The following is a 14,201-nucleotide window of genomic DNA, read 5'->3' as shown; positions in this document are numbered from 1 at the left end:
GGACCCTGGGATCGTGGCCTAAGCCAAAGGCAGACACTTAACCCACTGAGCCACCCAGGCGTCCTAGTTCATTTCTAAACCAGCATTTCTGGGTATTTTTCCCGAGGCAGGCACCCTACAGAAGCACAGTCCAACAATCTCCTTCATGAAATACATACTCGGTGGCACCATTCTCTGCTTGCTGGTTGTTTGATAGAAGCTGAGTCCTCACCTGGTTTAAAAGCCCAGCCTCATTCGGCCTCTGCTGGGAACACCACTCACCCCACCTGCTCGCCACCCCTGCCCTACTGCTCTCTCCAACAGAACACAGCCACCTTCTTCTGTTAAATAGGTTATGCTCCCTTCTGACTCAGGGCCTTTGCACATCCTGTCCCCCCTTCCTCCTCCCTGGAAACTCTCCTCCACTCAATGCAGTTTCACCTGTTTACAGCATCAGGGCTCAGCTCAAACTCACGCATCACTTCCTTGGCAAAGCCACGTGTCCTCCCCCCATCTGCCCAGACAAGGTCAGAGAGATCTCAGTTCTGCTCTCACAGAACTCCTGTACGTCTTCAGGGCACTCAACAGGATGCCAGAAAAATCACAGATCAAGTGTACACTGCAATTATGAAAACTACCCATTTATTTAGGAGACTATTTTATTAATGTTACAGCCCCCAGTGGGCTGTAAGCTCTCTGAGGGCCTGGGCTGGTTGCTGGACCCCCCAGTGCCCAGCACGGGACAGGCGCAGAGCAAGTGCTCGGTAACTGTGTGCTGAGTTAACAGAAAGTGAGTAAATGCAGAACCCGGGCAAAAAAAACTAGGGGGTCCCGATTTCCCGGCTAAAGCCTCACCTTTAATAGGCCCGGTATGAGAGATCTTCCACGGCCCCCATTCTCAGAGACCCTTCAACAAACCTACCCCTGCTTAGGTGGGGAGACAAGACAAATTCTCCATAGCAGTAAGCGTTTTGAGTTTTAATGAGACGGCACAGAGCATCTCTTCTTTACTTCTCTATCGGGGCGGGGGAGGGGGGGCTCAGATCTCAGCTTCAGGTTGGGCTTACAAAGTGCGGGAGGCAGATAAATGTGAATGGGACTTGGGGGCCAGGGCTGGGGACAGAAGAGAGGGCAGAGAGACTGCTAACCCCAAACCCTGAACTGAGCCAGAAATCCAAGTCCCTGCAGCCTCCAGCGGCCAACTTCGGGAACAGACACGGCGTGTGTGTGGTCCTTATCTGCCAATCGGGGTCAGAAAGCACCAAGAAGTACCTGAAAGATCCATCAGGCCCTGAGTGCCTGAAGAGTGCCACTGCCGGCTGGAGAGTCAAGAGGAGGCCCATGTTGCATCTAGAACTTGGACACAAAATGCCACCTTGGCTGGGAGGATGGGGACGACATAACAACTTGGTCTAGTGGGACTGCTGAAGGTGCTCTCTTGGACCTGGAAAATTGGGAGGGCTCCCTTGGGTCAGGAGGGGGCCTCACCTTCCACCTGATGAAGGAAACCATGGGTGTCTGAGAAGCTCAGCATCCTGTAGGTAGTACAAGCAGAAGGGGGAAAGCAAAAGACGAAACACTGATCCTAAAGCTACAGCTGGACTCAGGAAAGGGGATGGGGCCCAGGGGTGAACTAAGCCCAGGGACTGCAAGCGAGGAGACAGCAGAACCAGGACCAGGAGATGGGACGGGGGCCAAGGCCCAGCCGGTTGGGGGGGGGGGGTTGCGGCGGGACAGGGGAGCAAAATTTCAGAGGTGCGGCTAGGACCAGAGGCAGAGCCAAGGGAGTGAAGGAGGATGCACCACATTCTGGGGCTCCGGGGGGAAGCAAGAACCGGCCTCTGAGCAGAACCCAAAGTCAAGAAAGGCAGAGCACAAAGACAGGTGAAACCCCACGACTCAGAAAGATCAAGAACTACTGGTTAACAGGGGCTGGAGCCACGCCTCAGGGACAGGCTTGGAACCAGGGAGCAGACAGGGCCAGGGGCCGGGGGTTGGAACCAGATGCTAAAGGCAGGGTAGAACCGCACAATATTACCACTCCCATCCCGTACCCCCCACCACGCAGCGTTATCCAGGGGGCGAGGCTAGCCCGGAGGGTGACAGCAAGATACGCATGGGAGCTACACAGGGTACAGGACCAGGTCCCAGAGGCCTTGAGGACTACCCCCAGGGCGCAGTGTCAGGCGGGGAGTGGCTTCCCTCTAGGCCCTCGGTCCCGGGTCTTGCTCGGGTTCGGTCCCCGGCACGCCGCGGATGTCGGGCAGCAGGCGGCAGCCGGCCACGATGTCCAGACGCTCGGCCAGCGCGCAGAGATCTCCCCGCGCCAGGCGCACGCTGTGGGCCGCCGCCAACCCTGCCGCCTGGGCGGCCGCGAGCCTACTGGCCAGGGCGGCCACGTCGCGGCCCGCGCGACGGTACACGCCGCTCACCGCGGCCGCCACGTCGTGATCCAGCCGCGCCTGGCTCTCGGCCAGCCGGAGCTGCAGCAGCGAGCGCGCAGGGGGCGGCGCCGGGGTCTCCTCCGCGCCCCAGGCCTCCCCGGCCGTGTCCCGCTGCACCACCAGCGCAGGCAGGTCCCCCGGTGCGGCGGTCGGCTCCGGCTCCGAGTCCGAGTCGGTTTCCGCGGCTTCCCCGGCCACCCGCAGCCCCGTGGGGCGGCCGCGCGTCGGGCCCGAGGGGCCCAGGTACAGCTCCTCCTCCGACGAGGACGCAGAGAGCTCCGAGTCCGTCTCGGCCGCCTCCCCCGGCACCACCGTCTCGGGCCTCCGCGGCGGCCTCCGCCGACGACCCTGGGACGCCATGGCGCCGAACTAGGGAGAAGAGGGGCGAAGGGACCGCATGAGAGGCGTCTGGCGGTGGTTAAAAGGCACAGGTTCCGGATTCCCAACCCCTTCACTGACTGGCCGAGCGCTTTGGGGCCATCTGCGTTCCCTGCCTGGGCCCGTTTCCTCTTCTGCAAACGGGCTCATCATCCCTGCTGCCAAACATAATGGACCCGCCACCCTTTCTGTGCACTGACGGGGAAACTGAGGACCAGACAGATGCAGGCTCCGAGGCCGGAGCTCCCAGAAGCCCACCCCAGCTCTTTCCGATTCTGCCTCCTAGCAGAGGCCACACCCTCCACACCGTACTCCGAGCCCGGGTCAGATCCGGAAGCACACGGGCTCCCCAGCCGCTCAGGGACCAACGCCAGGGTCATAGAGAGGGTGACAGCCCCGCTGGACTCCGGGGAGGGTGCACGAGCGGGGGCGCTGTATCACCAAACACCGTACCTGGTTACCGAAGCTCCGAGCCTGCAGGATCCGCAGCGCAGCCGAAGCGCGCCGTCTCTAGCGAGGGAGGAGCGGGCATGGCCGCCAAACACGTGAGCCGCTCCGCTACCTACCAGGAAAGCAAGCCCCCAAAACCTGCTGTGTGGTGGGGGGGGGGGGGGAGAGGGTGAAGAGTCACGTGAGTATAGGTAGGACCAATAGGAAAGTGTCTGGGCGGGCGCTTCCGGATTCTGCTGCTCGGCGAGTGGACGAATAGAAATTTTGAAAAGCGAGGTTTGTCTCAGGTAACCAGCGATTCGGCCAATGGAAACGCTCGGCAACCCGGAAACAGACAGGAGACGAAGGAGAAGGGCGGAGATGCTGTCACGTGTGGCCAATGAAAAGAGGCCCTCCCTCTAAGCCTCCCGGGTTCACGCGCGCACCATGTGAGCCCGGTAGGCGGGGCTAGCTTGAAACACCAATGGAGGCGGGGGTGGACGGGCTCGCACCTGGTGCAGGAGGCGGGGCTTGTCCAGCCAGGCCAATGAGAGCACGAAGCGCTGGCCGATCGTTGGGCGCGAGGCCGGCGCATGGCGGACGCGGCGCTGTTCGAGTTTCTGCATACCGAGATGGTGGCGGAGCTGTGGGCGCACCACTCCGACCCTGGCCCTGGGGTGAGCGCCGGGCCCCGGGGGGAGGAGACGCGGGCCGCGGCGGAAAGGGCGGATGGAGGCCCTGAGGAGCGCCGAGGGCGGGTCAACGGCCCGGGTCGAGCCCCGCCCCCGCCTCGCTGGGCGATGGCTCGCTCCTCGGTAAAGTGAGCGAGGCAGCTCCGGTTAAAGCTTACCTCAAGGTCTAGCACAGAGTCAGCAGGTAGTAATTATGATAATTACTACTATTGGACGTGTACCAAAGACTTACTGCCTGGGTTGAATCCCGCCTGCTCCACTAACTAGGTGTGGGAGCCAGTGACTCAATCCCCTGCGTCAGTTTCCTCATTATTAAATGGGCATTATAACAGCACCTCAGCCTCAGAGAGGGACATGTACTCTTCCAACAAACACTTGTTAGGCGCCTATTGTATTCCAGGCACTGTTTTCCTGTCCTTGCGAAACTTACAGGGGAGTCAAACAAAAATACGGCACTACCTAGTGAGAAGTTCCATAGAGAAAACTTCCATAGAGGAGCGCCTGGGTGGTTCAGTCCATCACGCCTCTGCCTTTGGCTCAGGTCATGATCCCAGGGTCCTGGAGTCAGTTCTCACTTTGGGCTCCCTGCTCAGCGGGCAGCCTGCTTCCCCCTCTGCCGCTCCCGGGTGTGCTTGTGCTCTCTGCTTGCGCTCTCTCGCTCATTCTCTTTCAAATAAAATAAAATCTAAAAACAAACAAACAAACTTCCATAGAGTCATGAAAAGAATAGGGATGGTGGAGGAAAGCCTCCCAAGGAACAGACTGTAGGAAGTTAGCCATGTGGTTAAGGCAGGGTGGGGGTGAGTGGAGCACATCCCAGAAGGAAAGGAACAACAGGTGCAAAGCCCGGAGGTAGTAGCGTGCTTGGCATTTTGGAAGTTGGTTCTTCTGTATAAAATGACTCAAACTTTAAAGCCCTTAGGGTGATGTCAAGCACCTAATCCGCCCCCAGAACCTGGGAGCTCCTGTTACAAAATCTGTTACCAAAAAGAAAGGGTGGGGGAGAGAGTAAGGTGCTTGAGAAGTGATCACCATGATCAGTTTTATTTTCGTTATTATTCTTAGCATGATCGTCATCATCCATATGCAGGACATTTTACCTCGCTTAGGTTTTCTGGTTTAGGAGTCCCAAGGAAGGTGTTGGTTCTCAACAGTCTCCAGTTCATTCATTCCTTCTGCACACTTCATCTCTAACCTACCAAGTGTCAGGCCCTGTGGTAGGCTCTGGGAATTCCTCAGTGAAACCTACAAAACTCCTGGCCCTCCTGGAGTTGCGGGGAGTGGGGGGCACTAAGATAAATGAATAAAATCTAGTATGTTGTGGAAATGCCATGAGAAAGATAAGAGCATGGGATAGGGAGTGCCCATTGGCCTGTGTGTTGGGGGTTACTGGTATGCAGTGTTGAGGTACCCCATCCAGCCTGGTTTTCAAGCCAGAAACTCCGGTATCCCCGACATCAGCCTTTTCTCCCTCACCAGCAGCCCCCAAGCAGGCCCTGCCCATTCTCTCAGAATGTGTGTGCCACTTCTCCCCACCCCTGCCCTGGAGTCCAGGCCCCTCTTTGCCCCTGTACCAGCCTCCTCCCTCCTCCCTCAGCTCATTTCAATCTGCTGTATCTTCACTGCGTTCACATGGTTTAATCCTTTGGACCTTGGCTCAAAGGCTTCCTTGGGGAAGCCTTCCCGGAGGCCCCAGCCCAAATCAGGTGTCCTTGGGACATTCTTACAGCCCCTTCCCATCTGTCCTTGGCAGCCCTATTACACCCAAGTATGTATCCGAATTATGGGTCCACATGAGCCTTCGATTCACATCCGTCCTCCCCCCACCATCCAGACCGTGCACCGTGTAGGCTAGGACAAGGTCTGCATTGATCGCCACACAGTAGGTCCTGTGCACACAGTAGGTCCTGAGCGTGGGTTTGTTGAAGTGGACGCAGCCCCCTGCTGTGGAAGGCTTGGGGTGGGGACTGGGGTTTGTGACGATAAGAGTGCCTCCCACAAATGCCTGTTTCCTGTGCGCGCTCCTGGGCTTCCCACTCCCAATTTTCATTTGATCTTCCTCCTGACCCACAGAGGTCAGCACAATCCTCCCTGCTTGGTAGGCTTCAAAGCTTGAGAAACTGAGGCTTTGATGGACGGGAGTGCTGGCTCTCAAGTGGCAGAGTCAGGAATATAACCAGGCCTCCCACCTCCAAAGCCCGCACTGTAAACTTGGGCCCCTTCCCTGGCACTCTCCGGGAGCATTTTAATGGGTTTCTGTGGTCAAGCAAGTGTGGGAAGTGCCACGTTACTCAGCTGTGCTCACCATGGGCTTTCCAAGCATACGAACGTGCCCAGGACCCAGCTGTCACTGGGATTCCCGTGCTGGGGTCCTGCCCCAGAGCTCCCCAGTGCTTCCGGGGTGCAGCCAGGGGCAAGGTCCGCAGCAGTTCCCCCCACGTGCCTGCCACCTGGGAGCCCCATTTTCAGGGCCATCTCAGGAGCACTGCTGTTTAGGGCGCCCGGGTGGCTCAGTCGGTTGAGTATCTGCCTTCAGCTCAGGTCATGATCCCAGGGTCCTGGGATCCAGCCCTGCATCGGGCTCTCTGCTCAGCGGGGAGCCTGCTTCCTCCTCTCTCTCTGCCTGCCTCTCTGCCTACTTGTGATCTCTGTCTGTCAAATAAATAAATAAAATCTTTAAAAAGAGAGAGAGAGAGAGAGAGAACTGCTGTTTGCTCAGCCCTGTCTCTTCCATTCCTGGCCCCTCCTCCCTCTTCTTCTTTCTGTTCCTTCTCTTTGGTCCAACAAGTAGCCCGTCTGAACCGAATGCAGGCCTCCTGTTGGGTACTTCTGGTGTCCCCAGCACCGTATTCTGTTGGATTTAGTCCTCAGAACGGACTTGCAAGGTAGACACTACCGTCCCATTTTACAGAGGAGAGACTGAAGCACTAGAGGGGGGGCCTTCCCTGGGGTGGGGGGCAGGGGTGAGAATCCGAGGGGAACATCAGGATGCAGGCTTCGGGCTCTGAAGCTTGCCTGTGGCTTCCAGTCTACCCCCCCCCCCCACCAGCTGCCAAGTTCCTTGAGCACAGGGATGATGGCTCGTTCCTCTGTCCCCAGAGCACACATGCCCAGGAGTCTTGGAGATTTCCATGTCCTGCCTGGTGGTTGTCTGCGGCTGCTGAAAGGATTTTTCTGGACGGTTACAGGTGGAGGGCAAGACTAGCCCGAGGAGTCAGAAGGTCAAAGGGACTCTGTTATCTTAGCAGGAAAACCCCAGGGAGGAGCCGGTCGTGGTTTCTCCGCCTCAGCAGCTATAAGGATAAGGAAAGCGAAGGAGTTCATTCCTCCGCAGAGCAGGTAGTGTCAGTCAGCTACGACTGGGAGCTCTGGCAGGCAGCCCAGGAGCAGCCCTGCTGGGGCCGGACCTTCCCCGACCCAAGCCCAGCTGGTGCCTGTGCCAGCCTGGGCAGCTGTCAGGTGCAGCCCCCGGCCTCATCAAGAGCCAGAGGAACACACCCCCCCCCCAATTCCTGGCAGAGTGGATCCCCAGGACAGAGCCCCGGAGAGGGCGCCATGCACTTGAGGCCAGAGCGGTAGCCGTGGGAGCTCGGGCTCTGTCCCTAGAGGAGCCACGGAAGGTTTAAGCTGAGGGGCGCCGGGTGCAGACCTACTTTTCAGAACGGCCTCCCAGGCCATGCGACTGAGCGTGAAGGGACCTGCGGCAGGCAGGCTGCGGCAGGGGCCTGGGGCCCAGGCAGGCGCTCGGCCTGGGGTGGGAGGAATCAAGTCTGGGGGTGCTTTGGGAGTGTTGGGGGGGGAGAAGGCAGGACCTCGGGGTGTCTGGGATCACCTGGGTGGATGCAGGAGGTGAGTTCAGGCCCACAGGTTGGGCGGCGTGCTCATTCTTACTCGTTCACTCTCCACGCTTCTGGGGCCATGCGCCTGGGGAGGTGAGGACGCCCCCTCTCCCCATGCTCCTCTTAAGGCCAGAGCCCAGGCATCTCATCCTGCAGGTCCCAGCTGGGCCTGCACAGATCACTGAGGGCCAAGGCAGTGGAACAGACCGGAAGGAGCCTGGCACGCCCCCCCCCGCCCCCCAGTCCCGGATGCTCTTTGCGAGTCCAGGGCTCGGTTTGCTTGTTTCCCTGTCGTCGTCGTCATCATCATCATCATCGTCGTCGTCCTCCTCCTCCTCAGGGCTTGAGCCTCCCTACAGGGAGCACCCTCTTCTCTTAACTGTCTCTGCGATCCTTCTTCCATGCGATTCCAACGCGTCTTCTTGGCGCTTGGATGAACATCGGACGGCCTGGGTCCCTTTCGTGGGACTTAGAACTTGTCTGCCAGTGTGACAGCCTGGGAGGCTTCATCCCCCTTATAGATGTGTCTGTCTGTCCACTCCCTTTGTTATTTTCACTACGGTACATCCCATTTCCCAGGGCTGCCCCTGTGGCTGCCCGTTCCTCCCAGCTGGGGGGGGGGCGCTAGGAGGGCCTTCTGGAAGGGGCTTCCCTCTGTTCCTGCATCTCGTTTCCTTTCAGTGGGCTGTTGTGCAAACTCATTTGATGTTGGGAGGGAGGGTGGTGGGAGCCTAGAATGGCTCTGGCTCTGGCTCTGGGCTGGGCAGGGAGGATGAGAGTCCCACCCAGGCTTCCGTGAGAATGATAAGCCTCTAATCCCCGAAGAGCTTTTGTAGGGGCTGGGGGAGGCAGGTGGGGATAGAGCCCTGGGGCTTCCCCTCCCTTCCTCCTCCACCCGCCCCCCCCATCACCTGCTCATCCTCGGCCCCTCCCTTTTCTTCTGTTCCGTCCCCATCGCCTGGATCTTTCCAGTTCAGCACCTGTGTACGGCCCTGGCCTCTCACGTGGGCGGAGTCCGGCGGTGCCACAGCTGTTGCCCAGTGTGGGTCACGCCACTGCTGTGAGGTAGGGCCTGCCATCAGACCCATTTCACACATGGGGAAACTGAGGCCCGGGGCCATGAGATAGCTTACCCAAGGTCAGTAAGCACCGGAGCCGGCCCTTGAACCCAGGCAGTCTGAAGTTCAGCGAAGGGGAACCTTTCCAGACCACCCTCCACCCCTGGAGCTCCCTGGCCCGGCTGAGGACCCTGCTGAGTCCCGGGCTGTCTGCTGAGGGCTGCTCTCCTGGCTGCGACCCGGGCTTACGATGCCCTTCCCACTTGCCCCATCTCCCCACGGCCCAGGAGCACTCAGACTGGGGCTTTTCTCTGGCGATGTCCCCACCTGGGCTGAAGCCACTAACACCGTTAGTCCCCGTGGGGTTGGGGCAGAATGGTGCACCCTCTCCCACAGTGCCCCCCCCAGCCTGGTCAGCAGGGCCCCCCCGCCCCGTCCCCACCTCTCAACACTGTCTCCCTCCCTCAAGGCCGGAGCCGCACCCCCATCCCTCTCCCTGCCTCCTTGCCTTGGTGCACAGCCTCTGCTGGGAGTTCCCTCCTGGGGGAGCTGGCTCTGCCCCACTCTGCACTGCCCTGCCCCCGTCACCTGGGCACCTGTCACACCCCCCTACCTCAGGCACAGTGGCCAGCCCCTAGGGGCCGCCAGGAAATGTCTGTGGAATGAATGAGAGAGTCTCCACGTGCCAGGCAGGCCTCAAGGACGCAGATGTGCTTGGTCACAGCGGAGGCTGGCCCTGCCTCTTTGGGGCGCTCACCTCCAGAAGGGAGGGGACACGGGAGTGCAGCCACCCTGCCACCTGGCAGAGAAGGCCAGCTGAGGGCGTGGCAGGCAGCATTCTGGGTGCTGAATAAGTCAGCCCACGGGACAGAGCCCCTCCCTCCTGGGGCTTTCCTTCCGCCCCAGGCTGGTCACGGAGATTGACAGATGCAGAGGCGGTGAGTGACAGGGACAGAAACATTTGCTGAGCCCAGCTGGGAGCACTTGGCCTGCATTTAATGCTCACGAGGACACTGGGAGGGAGGCAGCACGGCTAACACTGTCCTCTCTGTCCCGGGGAGGAGGCGGGGGCACAGGGCCCGTGTCCCCCTCACTGTCTCTCACGCCAGAGGCGTGCTAGCAAGGGACCAGAGGGCTGGCCAGCGTCAGCCAGCAGGAAGCTGTGTCCTCACCAGGTCCGGTCCCCACAGGAGGAGCACGGGATGGCAGGCAAGGGCCTAGGAGGCAGGAAGCCTGGCCGAGAAGAGGGCCACCTTGCTCGAGGACACAGGCAACCTCTGCTTGGGCCTCCGTACTCCCAGCACTTCCTCCCGAGGTGGGCCACAGCCCTGGCCTCCAGCCAGGGGTGTCGTCCTGGCCACCCCCTGGCCCCTGGCCATCTAGGTTTGGGAGCCAGCCCTGCCTGGGTTTAAAAGGTGTGCCGTGGCCTTGGGTGCCCGTCCCGAGCTCCTCCAAGCCCAGGTTTCCAGGTGTGAACTACGATCTCCCTTACAGTGTGGTTCAGATTAAACCAGAGGTTTCTACAAAGCAGCTGGTGCCCGGTGTGTGCTCGAATCCCCACTCGTCACTTTGTTGGGCTGCTGAGTGGCACCCGTGTGCCAAGGCCACCACTGACGGTGGACGGCCAGCCTGGGTCCCCACAGAGCTGGGGTCCCCCTCCACAGACAGTCCACGGTGGGGACAGGGGACCTAACCTGGGCCAGAGGAGGGGAGAAGGGCAGCCTCGGGGTGTGGGGACAGGGCCCCGTGAGTGAGCGGAGAGGTACCTCTCTTGGACTAAGGGAGGCTGTCCCTGGGGGCAGGGCAGAGGGCAGCAGAGGGACAGCTGGGTCCGGGAAGGCCTTTGAGGCCTGCCGAGGAGGCCAGGACAGCGTCTCAGAGCTGGATCTAACTGGACAGATCTTGTCCACCACTGGGATGGCTGTGCTAATGGCGTGTCTGACCCAGAAGGGCTCAGGCCTGGGGACTGCTGCCCCCCTCCCAGGCTCTGCTGGAGTTTCTTCGAGGAGCACGACGCCTCCCTCCCTGTGCTGTCCTGTTAGTTCTGATGCCTCCCCGCTCCGTCCTCTTCAGGACACCCAGAGGAAATGCACACACGATGACTCTCCTTGGGGCTTGCCATTAGCCCTCACGGGTGCCCGGACACCACCTGCAGCCTGCCTGCTGTCCCCTCCTCCTGGGGGCCCCTGGCCTGCCTTCCCGGAGCACCAAGGGCGCATCTCCTGGCCCGAGCCCCTGTGGGGCCCTCGCAGGGCTCCTGGCTGATGTTTTCAGGCATGACAATCACAATCAATTTTGAGAGCTTCCTGCTGGCCGGGCCACGGGGGGCGGGCCCCACGCCCTGTGGCTCCCTCGCTGTGGCCGCATGCTTGCAGCCATGCAGGTCCTTCGGCGGGTCACCTGGAGCCCCGGCCCGGGGTGACAGGGCGCTGCGAGGACCAGCACTGGAGATGGCTCTGATAAGTGGCAGGTGTTCTCAGTGACAAGCAGGCTGAGGCTGCGACTGGGAACACCCCCATTTTTCCTGAGGCAAGGGGGCACTGGTCTCTAGAGTTAATGGCATCTGCGGGGGCATGTTGAGGGACTGAAGGCATCCGAAGGCCTGCACCTGCCCTGGAAGGCGCTCCCTCCTGGCTCTCCTCAGCCCCGAGCGGGCAGGGCTGGGCACACTGGTCTTAGAGGACCCTCTGCGGCTGCTATCCCGGGTGGCTCCTGGGTGGAGGTGGCCGCGGGCCCCTGAGCCTCTCTTCCCTGACCTTTTAGGGACAGAAGATGAGCCTGTGTGTCCTGGAGGGCATGGGCTTCCGTGTGGGCCAGGCCCTGGGCGAGAGGTGAGAGCCGGCACCTGCCACCCTTGGCCAGAGGCAGGCAGGAGCTGAGGTCGAGTCCCTTCCTGGGCCTGGGTGGGGACTGTGGTGTCGCTCCAGAGGGGACCCCGGCCTGGCTTCCTCCCTCTTCCTCACCCTGGGCTCCCCATCCCGGCCCCTCCTGGCCCCACAGCATCGGCCGGGCCCAAGCGGCTGCCCCTGCCCTCCAGGCTGCCCCAGGAGACGCTGGCCTTCAGGGAGGAGCTGGACGTCCTCAAGTTCCTGTGCAAAGACCTGTGGGTGGCCGTGTTCCAAAAGCAGATGGACAGCCTCCGTACCAATCACCAGGTGCACTGCGCGCGCCCGGGCCCAGCTTCCCAACTGCTGGGGGAGCCTGACACCGAGAGGAGGCAGGAGGAGAGGCCCCCGAGGGAGGGCGCAGCGGGCCGGCCATCACTGGCGGGGGTTGGAGGCGGGGGGGAGTGGCGGGCTGCCCTAAGCCCATGGGCAAGAGCCAGGTTTCCTGATTGGCAACACCGCCCCTCTCGGGGCCTCTGCCCAGTCCTCTGAAGGAACCCAGAAGGCTGCAATGTGGGGGGTGGGGGTGGTCACAGCTATTTCTAGAATGTCCACAAGCCTCCCAGGAGGGGCAGCAAGTAGGCTCCCCTATGGTCGGCAGCGTCTCTCCAGGCACGACAGCAGGTCTCAAGCTGGCCCGAGTCCCCGCTAGGTGCCCACGCTGTGCCAGGCCCGGCCTGCAGATTCTTCCCACAGCCCCGGGAGGAAGGTCCTGGTCCACTGTTTCCGCCGGAATTCAGGCTGCTAGAGGGGAAGCCCCACACGCCCCATGGGGGGATCCCTGGCCCAGCTCAGAAAGCCCCTGGGCCCCTTCTGGATCTTGGAAGGTTGGGGCCCACGACGACAGGTTCTGAGGCCCGGGTCCTTCCAGACCGCAGCCCCACGGGCAAGGGGCTCTGGGTCCTGACCTTCTGTCCCCCAGTACAAATGCACAGGTGCCCCCCCAACCCCCCACTGGGTTCTTCTCTGTCCCCAGGGGACCTACGTCCTACAGGATAACAGCTTCCCCCTCCTCATCCGGATGGCCTCGGGCCTGCAGTATCTGGAGGAAGCACCCAAGGTAGGGAAGGCACTTGGACTTGACCTCCCCGAATTTCCTCAGCACCCCTCCCCCACGAAGGTGGGCTTCTCCTCAGGCAGGCCCAGGACCCCAGGGAGAAGCTGCCCCCACCGTGGAGCCCCGGGCCTGGGTGTTGGTCCCCCCAACTTCCCTGGGTGACTTGTCCCCCCGACCCCGTCCCCAGTTCCTGGCCTTCACCTGCGGCCTCCTGCGAGGCGCCCTCAGCACCCTGGGCATCAAGAGCCTGGTCACCGCCTCCGTGGCATCCCTGCCCACCTGTGAGTCATGGGGGAGGGGCCCTCCCTGTCCCTCTGGTGAAGTGGGGCTCTGGAACTTTCCTCTCCCTGCTCCCCTGGCTCTGGGAGACGGGGCCAGGCTGCTGAGAGCTGAAGTCAGCCCATCTGCGCCCTTGGCCCTGTGATCCCCGCCCCGCACCCCCCAACCTACTTCCCTAGGTTGTACCAGCCCTGGAGCAGAGCCTCCAAAGGACGACAAGCTGGTCTAGTGGTTGTGAACGTTATTCCGGGTGGACATGACGGAAGTCAGCCTGCTTGATGCTCGCTGGGGGTCCCCAAAGGGCAACCAGGGCCCGTGGATTGCAGCCGGCCTGGCAGGGTGTCCTCCTGACCCCCAGGGGCCTCCATCAGACTAGCTAAAGTTTCACACCTCCCTTGGACCATCCTGCCCTCTCCCCTCCCCACCCCCACCCCCCCACCATCCTGAGGTGTCTGTTCCTCTGCTGGTCCCCCTGGCCAACTCAGGGCAGGGGACCTGAGGCCAAGTGGGCAGGACCTGAGCAGCACGTGTCCCGGAAGCCGGGCCCCTCCCCAGCAGCCTGCATGCTTGACCTTCCTGCTCCTCGTCACCCGCATGGTGATGGGGTGCGGGCCGGGTGGGCGGGAGCAGCAACCCCTTGGACCACCCCGAGGCCCAGCCCGAGGCCACCTAGTCTGCTGGCGCGGGGCCGGGAGGCGCAGCTCTGAGCCGCTCTGAGCTGTGCAGGGGCTCTCTGCCTCCTCCCCGACATCCCGGCCTCGAGCTGAAGCCCACCCTTCTCTTCCAGGTAAGTTCCAGGTGGTGATCCAGAAAACCTGAGGAGCGCCCCCACCTGCACCCCACCCCGCTGAGCCTCACAGCCACCGCTGGCCGGGGGACCTTGGAGCCCCACCTTTGGGGGTGGCCAGAGGGCTCGCGCTGGGGACCCCAGGCTCTACGGGGCGATAGACAAGTGGGAGGAGGGATGGTGCAGGGGTCCCACCGCTCTAGGGCGTCACATGTGCTCCCCAGGCAGGTATCACAGAGAGGTCGGGGTGTCCTGGGAACAAGGTGGCCCAAGTTGGGGCCAGTGTGAAGGAATCCCTACGTTGGAGCCCTCGCTCTGCACGGCAGCTGCCCAATAAAGGTTCTGTGTGTGGAACCAGATGTGAAGTGAAGGTG

At 61.5% G+C, this 14,201-nt stretch overlaps 2 protein-coding genes across 5 annotated transcripts; one reads left to right on the top strand and one right to left on the bottom strand.

The window, feature by feature from the left end:
• Window positions 1-602: 602 nt before the first annotated feature.
• On the bottom strand, window positions 603-3,399 carry BLOC1S3 (biogenesis of lysosomal organelles complex 1 subunit 3). The gene is made up of 2 exons (XM_080828848.1): window positions 3,255-3,399; window positions 603-2,792 (listed from the first exon to the last, which is right to left on the bottom strand). The coding sequence occupies exon 2, from the start codon at window positions 2,781-2,783 to the stop codon at window positions 2,184-2,186; it is 600 nt and encodes a 199-aa protein (XP_080684974.1). The 5' UTR covers window positions 2,784-2,792; window positions 3,255-3,399; the 3' UTR covers window positions 603-2,183.
• A 309-nt stretch (window positions 3,400-3,708) lies between these two features.
• Window positions 3,709-14,185, top strand: TRAPPC6A (trafficking protein particle complex subunit 6A). Of its 4 annotated transcripts, XM_080828776.1 has the most exons (7): window positions 3,810-3,907; window positions 8,734-8,826; window positions 11,583-11,650; window positions 11,857-11,974; window positions 12,681-12,764; window positions 12,949-13,042; window positions 13,828-14,179. In XM_080828776.1, exons 1-7 carry the CDS (start codon window positions 3,824-3,826, stop codon window positions 13,857-13,859), a joined length of 573 nt encoding a protein of 190 aa, XP_080684902.1. In that variant the 5' UTR covers window positions 3,810-3,823; the 3' UTR covers window positions 13,860-14,179. The 4 variants fall into 4 exon arrangements, 3 of the variants coding, with proteins under 3 accessions (XP_080684903.1, XP_080684902.1, XP_080684904.1); XM_080828777.1 differs by lacking the exon at window positions 8,734-8,826 and having other exon boundaries at window positions 3,709-3,907; window positions 13,828-14,185; XR_013968320.1 differs by lacking the exon at window positions 12,949-13,042 and having other exon boundaries at window positions 3,813-3,907; window positions 11,820-11,974.
• The last annotated feature ends 16 nt before the right edge of the window (window positions 14,186-14,201 follow it).

This window comes from Martes martes (assembly GCF_963455335.1).
Source record: "Martes martes genome assembly, chromosome: 17".
In the NCBI taxonomy this organism is placed as follows: domain Eukaryota; kingdom Metazoa; phylum Chordata; class Mammalia; order Carnivora; family Mustelidae; genus Martes; species Martes martes.
This window is presented reverse-complemented; position numbering and strand designations above follow the sequence as displayed.